The sequence below is a fragment of the Garra rufa genome, chromosome 11 (genome assembly GCF_049309525.1).
Source record: "Garra rufa chromosome 11, GarRuf1.0, whole genome shotgun sequence".
Taxonomy (NCBI): domain Eukaryota; kingdom Metazoa; phylum Chordata; class Actinopteri; order Cypriniformes; family Cyprinidae; genus Garra; species Garra rufa.
The window spans coordinates 35,470,176-35,478,005 of record NC_133371.1 but is presented as its reverse complement, the minus strand read 5'-3'; the positions used below and the strand labels follow the sequence as shown (position 1 = coordinate 35,478,005).

At 37.9% G+C, this 7,830-nt stretch overlaps 1 protein-coding gene across 1 annotated transcript in view; it reads left to right on the top strand.

Moving 5' to 3' along the window:
- Positions 1-7,830, top strand: part of cdh13 (cadherin 13, H-cadherin (heart)) — a 491,247-nt gene that overhangs the window by 247,075 nt on the left and 236,342 nt on the right. Inside the window, exon 6 of the mRNA XM_073850194.1 lies at positions 6-108. Coding sequence (XP_073706295.1) covers positions 6-108 — 103 coding nt within the window. The remainder of the gene's footprint in view (positions 1-5; positions 109-7,830) is intronic.

Here is a 7,830-nt window from a genome sequence, read left to right as displayed (position 1 = left end):
GGAAGGGGAGCAGACCAAGACCCTAAGGGTGTCTTCAGCATCAACCGACTGACAGGAGAAGTAGCGGTTAGCCGAGCCTTAGATCGAGAGGCCATCGCGTACTACCATGTGAGTGAGATATTAACCTTGTTATCTACTGCGTGCTGTTTCCCCCCTTGCATACTGTCAGTCAGAGTGTAGAAGTTGAGAGAGGTCCATACAAAAACTGCAGGTTTATTTAAGTCATATTAGACTGCTGCCTGAATAACCAAACGTCCCTAATCGAAAAGAAAATCTGTTTTTGCTTCACTTCATGCATCAAGGCGATTAATGTCTGTAATGGCTCATGTCTCTTCAGCAGCCAGTGAGCGGCTCTGTAAAGGAAAGCCGACTGCCGTACAGGATGTGGGACTCCAGTTAGAGGATGCAGTTATTCTACAAAACGCATGCGTGATCAATGATGCAGCTGTCAGCTGGCCTGTCAAACGCTTGGATAATGTGTGTTGCAAGTTTGTACATGTGAACATGGTGGCTGCTTCCCGTTTTTGCATTAGTGGTTTGACGGTGACTTCATCAGGTTGACTGATAGCTTTGTAGAGGACATAAAGTCTGTTTAAATGCTGTTCAAAAGATTAAAATTAATACTTTTATTGAGAAAAGATGCATTAAATTGATCAAACGTGACAGTAAAGACAGTAAATGTTTCGGAATATTTCTGTTTTTAAAAAAAATGCTGCTCTTTAGAACTTTCTATTTATTAAAAAATTCTGGAAAAAAAATACTGTAGAATCACAATTTCCACAAAAATAGGATCTTCTGACATTGAAGACTGGAGTAATGGCTACTGAAAATTCAGTTTGTCGATCACAGGAATAAATTACAGTTTAAAATGTATTAAAGTAGAAAACTCTTATTTTAAATCATTATATTATTTCACTATATTACTGTTTTTAAATTTTTATTTTTTTTTTACCAAATAACTTTATGAATGAATTAATAAAAGATTTAATGAATAACACAGCTAACCTCAAACGTTTGAACAGTAGTGTTGAGACCATTTTGTCCTAGTTTACTTGTAAAAGTTAACACTTTTAGCTAATTTACACCTGTAAACTTTACAGAAAAAAAGATTAAATATAGCTGCAAGCAGCGATTACCGTGGTTAAGGCATTTAAGCACATGAAAAAAGCCGTTATGTAGCAAGCCGTTTTTTTCAAATACAGGTAATTTACCATAGAAATATAATGTTTTGTAACTTTCATGACTGTATAAGGTCAGCTGTGGTCCGGTCCCCTTAAAACTTTGCATGTTTGTTTAGAATCACCTGCTGCATGTGCTCAGCAGGTTTCGTGAAGTTTTGAGCTTTTCTTTAGGCTTTTTAGGATTTTGGGTCAATTAGGACAGACTTCTTTTCTAGACAACCATGTTATAGCTTTCCAAATGATAAATTTCTACATTTCTTTGATAATTATTGGCCTAGAGAATCCATAGAATTGTGCTGCAGTGGTTTTGTTCCAGATTGAATAAAAAACCTTGGACTAGTTCGCAGAAGTATGTTTTTCACATCTTGGCCCCCCACCAGTGACTGATTTCTTTCAAATTTATTTCTGACTTTTAGGGTCATGAGTCAACCAGGCTCACAGAGTTTCCTTCTGATCAGCCTCCGTTAACCTTATCTAACAGGTGCTCAAACTTCGCTGGCCAATGGTGGTTTTTTGAAATATGCAAATGTCCTTGTAAACACTTGTAGCACTTCGGACCAAGACAGTGTACGCCAATTTTCATGTTGATATGACAATTGCACAGTTATAGTCATATTTATGTTTTTCCCCCTCTTATAGAGCCACCAATTGGCCAAGCTCCAAAATATTTTTTTCCCTGTGACCTCAGATTGAGCTCTTACATAAGTGTTCTGAGTTTGTCGGAGATATCTCATTCCGTTCAGGACTTAAAGGCATTTTACTAAAAGTGGCCATGCCCCTTTCGAAAGTTTTGGCACCCTTTTGCGATAGTGAGTTGAAAGTTCAACTTTCTTTGGTGATTATTGATATTCACTCTCCAGAGAATCTTTCTGCACTGGTTTGATTCTGATCAGGCAAAAAACCTAGGACTAGTTAGCAGCAAACTTAGGTTTTTCAAGAAACCGTCAGGCCGAATGGATCGAGTGTTGGTCATGTTGTAGGCAGTGTGAGTACTACCGTCCCTCCAAGTTTCAAGTCTCTACAACTTACGGTTTGGTCTGCACGATCAGTTTTATGCAGAGATCACTGATCTGTGGCCATTATAACAATTACAATAGGGTTTCAGCGCTACATGCTTGAACCATTAAAATATCTGACACTCATGTTGCACCACACAGATTTTAGTCCAATCAAATGCTCTCTAGAATATAATTCTTTACCTGTCTATACTGTTGATCTTGAACCATAAAATAAGGTCTGTAATACCTGAAAAAGCAAACTCTTCCTATTTATCTTAGTGGCAATTTGTCAGCTCTGGTGCAGGTCTAAAGCTTATTGGCTGGCCCTTCAATAAATCCCTCCCACTTCCTGTTTTAATAGGCAATACATCAAAACATGAAAGAATTTATTGGGGTCTTCAACCTCAAAAGGAGAGACCTTTCAATATGTAGAGCTTTTCCAGAAGAAAGGACCACCCTGTGGTAACTCCAGATAACAAGATAGACAATACGATTCCTTTGAATTGTTTGCTTGGTAGAGCGAGCTGTTACTTTGATTCGAGAATTCCAGAGCTCTTGTTCTCTTTCTCTTTGTGTCCTCTGTCGTTTGACAGATAAAGGAGGGTTTACCTGGTTTCTATCCCCCTGTAGATGAGAACTAAAGCGGCTCTGCTTAGTTTGATATCCACCTGTCTGGCTAGGAACAGATTTAATAAAAAAAGAGTTGCTCTTCCTCTGCCCTCGGTTTGTTCCGGCCCACTGGTATGCTCTGATAAAGTGTTCTTAGCAAGGTTTTAAAAAATCTCAGGCGTGTCAGCCTGATGCCTTTGGTTTGTCTTTTCAATAAAAAGTAGTCTTTTTCTAATAAGAGATTATTTTTTATATTAATGCTGCTTTTTTGGAGGAGTAGCGTACGGGCTGTTCTTGCTTGGGGCACTTCAAACTTTAAGTCAGATGAGTGTGTGTGTTTGGGTCCAAAAAGTTCTGAGGAAAGATGGTAGATTCCAAATTACATACTTTTCAGGGTTCTTCACCAGCTGAGGAGCTGCCTTTGAGATGGAAGGAAATGCTAATAGAGTGCTAGACCGTTTTAGGAAGCAAAAGTAGCAATGCTTACATAGGATTTCTAGTAGTGGCTTTCAAAGTAGAGTAGCTTTTGTGGTAGAGCTTTTTGACTGAAGAAAGAAAGACATGGACATCTTGGATGACATGAGAGTGAGTAAATTATTAGGAAATTTTAATTCTGGAATTGCACTAATCCTTTAATGTCCCAAGGAAGGTAACACTTTATAATAACGTTCAGTTGTAAGTCATTTATAAGTGGTTAGTTAATGATAAACTAATGATTTGCAAAACATTCATAAATGTTTAATAAGTGATATGCTAACAATTTGAGTATGTTTTGTTAATTCATTTACAAGTTATTTACAAGTAATTAGTTAATGATGAACTAATCATTTACAAAACATCACTATGCATTCATAAATGATTAATTAAGTGATATGTTAGTACTAATAATTTACATAACATGACTATACGTTCACAAATGATGATTAAGTAATATGCTGACAATTTACAAATCTGTCGTAATTTATCTTAAAAAAATAGCATATCATGAAATAATCAAACAGATCCTTAGTAAGTGGCTAATACGTTACTAGTTAATATATTATTTGTCACATAAAAATAATTAAAATATCAATCATTTACATTTTTATCCTTCACTGAAGATCGCATCATGAATAAATCATTTACAAATCTTTCTGCATCCCCTAATCTAAAGTGTAAACAATTCATCAGTTGTAAATGTTTTACTCATTTTTCAAAGGTCTTTCACCCAGTGTGCGTACCCACCTGATACCCACACAATCTGGAACCGGCAGGTTTGTAAAACATTTACAACTGATGAGTAGTTTACACTTTAGATTAGGGGATGCAGAAAGTGTTGTAAATGATTTATTCATTATTTATTCATCAACAGCTTTTGAATACTTTGAAGTTCGTACTGCGATGTAAGGGCTGCCTGGTGAGGGTAAAGATGTTTTCTCTGGCAAACATGAGCTGTGTCCCAAATGACGCACCATACACTCTGCACTTATTCACTATGTACTTATGCACTAATGCACTTTGCACCATGTAGTGGATGAATTATATAAGGTTATTTAGTATTTTATAACACCCTAAACAAACTTTCACAAGAACCTCAATTTTTTTTTTCATATCAACTTCAAGCTTTGAATAACTTATTTAGATGTAAGACTTCAAATTGATATCAAATTTACGATAAAACCTGTTATGCACAATATGTATTTTATATAAAATATAATAAAAATTGTACAGTGTATTCTCTTTACAATAAAGTTTTCTTTAAAAAGAGACCTACCTTAGCTCCAAAGTGTTCATGAATTACAATTTAAGTTCGGATAAATTTAAAAAATGGGGGTGACAGTTAAGGGGTTAACTAGTCATTTTTAACCATTTACTAAGGGTCTGTTTGATTATTTCATGATATGCCATTTTTCAGATAATTTACGACAGATGGGTAAATCGTTAGCATAATACTTACAATAAAATGAACATATCACTTATTCATAATTTATAAACACATAGTCATGTTTTGTAAATAATTACTTCATCATTAACTAATTACTTTTAAATTAATTTGTAAATGACTTGTTAATGAATAAACAAAACATACACAAATTGTTAGCATATCACTTAATAATCATTTGTGAATGTTTTGTAAATGATTATTTCATCATTAACTAATCACTTATAAAAGACTTACAACTGAACGTTATTATAAAGTGTTACCATTGAATTAGTTTGGGCTTGGTAATGCAGCTTCTGTAATATTTAGTACAAATTTTGCATTTGAAGTGGCACTGTCACCCTCAGAGAGTGATTCATTTAGAACTCCTCATTGTTTTTGTGCCAGCAAAAATGTAGCTTGATTAAATCATACATTGTGTCATTACAGCGTAGCGTGTATTTAGCTAACTACTTTTTCCAAACAGTAGCTTGGCTGTGGTTTAACAGCTTCAAATAATGATTAGCTTGGAGCTACAGTTCCATTGTAGCTGCCTCAATACTGCGGCTGGCTTTCTCTCAATTTTATAACCATGGTCTAGGTCTGGTGGTCACGGTAGAGAAGGGTAATCTCAGGTACGCAGACCCCAGTCGGGATCAAAGCCCTCACTCGGCAGAGCACTTGACATTTACATCTCCTTATCTCCCTTTCTCTCACATCCACACCACCCGCAATCTCAAAAGCGTGCGTCGAGCGCTTGCACATCAAAGCTTGACATTTTACAGCACTAATGCTCACACACTCCTATCTTGATGAGGGAATGATGCTAACCACAGCTGTTTTTGCATCTGTTCGCTGTGTCTTTCTGAGAATGATTACTTTTACTGTTAGTGATGCATTGAATTGCCTTTTTGTTGCTAAAACAACAGAACTGACATTAAAGTTTTCACTTAGTTGGAAACCGAAGCTGAAAATTACGTTTTGGTGATTAATTTGGATATCTGAAGTTAATATGCTATTCAGGGTGTTGTGTTCTCAACTGATTACTTAAACCAGTCATAGTCCTTCACAGGGTTATTATAGTTAACTAAAACTAAAACCATTTTGTCCAAAACCGGAAATTAATTTTTTTGACTACATTTTAGTGTATCACTATCTACTGTACCTTTCTTGTTTCTACGAGTTGTTTTTTGTTACCTTCTTCCTCCATTGTTGTTTTCCTGCTTTCTCTCCAGGCATTCCGAGTGGTTTTGGGAATGAGTCTGACAAGCGTGCATGTCAGTATTGTAATAATCCACTGGCTCACCTGCTATGGCTGAGAGCCTTGGAGCCCCTGACCTCTAATGGCGTGTTGTTCTCCATCTAATCACACAGATGGGCCAGTTCCCTCTCGCCTCGACCACCTCACGCACACATATGTAGTGCAACACCTCCGCGCCGCCACACTTCACCTAATTCCCGTGCCACACTGGTGGGAATAACCGCATTTTCCGGCTGATCCCTCTGCAGCACATCAGGAGTAATTACACCACGGCTAATTCCAGCCAATCTCACACTAGGAGTAATCACAGGCGTGTGGCAGCACATACAGGGAGGGGGGAGGCGGGGGGATCCAGGCCAGGGACTGTTTCCCAGGCAGTGCCACGCCACTGCTGTGCATCTTAGTCACTGGCGCCGCAGGAATCAACTCGCAGCAGTTTCTGGCTGCAACTTTTTACTTTTCGCTATTTATTCCTCCCTATTGCATGTGTATATACTTTAGTTGCCTTGTGAGCCTTGTGAACAAACAGCATTTTTTTACTGTTCGAAATGAAAATAAAAATGTTTATGTTTCAATTTTAATAAGCAAATACAAGCCAAAACTAAAAAGATGTAGTTTGTGGTTGTCAAGGTTTTGTAGTGCAGTTGCACTACAAGGTGTTTTTAAGTGCTTTGAGTGTTTTAGCATGTTGCTATGTAGTTTCTAGGGTATTGCATTGGGGTTGTTAGGGTTTTTAGCACGTTACTAAGTGGTTGCCAGGGTATTTGGGGTGGTTGCCAAGGTTGTGGGGGGTGGTTAGAGTGTTTAATATGTTGTTGTGTGGTTGCTGGGGTGTTGCTAGGTATTTTGGGTGGTTGCCAAGGTGTTGCAGGGTGGTTAGAGTGTTTGGCATGTTGCTATGTGGTTGCTAGGGTGTTGCATTGGGGTTGTTAAGATTTTTAGCATGTTGTTAAGTGGTTGCCAGGGTATTTGGGGTGGTTTCTAAGGTTTTGCAGTGTGTTTACAGAGTTTAGCATTTTGCTGTATGGTTGCTAAGGTGTTATTGTTGGTTGTTAGGGTGTTGAATTTGTGTTGTTAAGGTTTTTAGCATGTTACCAGTGGTTGCTGGGATATTTTGGTTAGTCTCCAAGGTGTTGCATGTTGGTTAGAGTGTTTAGCATTTTACTAAGTGGTTGCTAGGGTATTTGGGACAGTTGCCAAGGTGTTGTAGGGTGGTAAGCGTGTTTAGCATGTTGTTATGGTTTTGCTAATGTGTTATTTGATGATTGATATGGTGTTGAATTGGTGTTGTCAAGGTTTTTAGCATGTTAGCAGTAGTTGCTAGGGTACTTTGGGTGGTTTCCAATGTGTTGTAGGTAGGGTGGTTAGAGTGTTTAGCATGTTGTTAGGGTGTTGAATTTGTGCTGTTAAGCTTTTTGACATGTTACTAAGTGGTTGGTGGGGTATTTGGGGTGGTTGTCAAGGTGTTGTAGGGTGGTTAGAGTGTTTATCATATTGTTGTGTTGTTGCTAGGGTATTTTGGGTGGTTGCTAAGGTGTTGCAGTTTTGTTGGAGAGTTTAGCATGTTGCTATGTGATTGCAAAGGTATTTGGGGTGATTGCCAATGTGTTGTAGGGTGGTTAAGAGTGTTTAGAATGTTGTTGTATGGTTGCTAGGGTGTTGCTAGGGTATTTTGGGTGCTTGCCAAGGTGTTTCAGGGTGGTTAGTTTGTTTAGCATATTGCTGTGTGGTTGCAAAGGTGTTATTGGTGTAGGGCTGCAACGATTAATCGAACAATGTTGTGAGGCACGTTTAGTCAATGAAGCTGGTACATTGATTAGTAGTAAATCCCCATCACATGCGTTCAGCTGGAGCGGCAATTCAAACACCCCGCCGTAAATC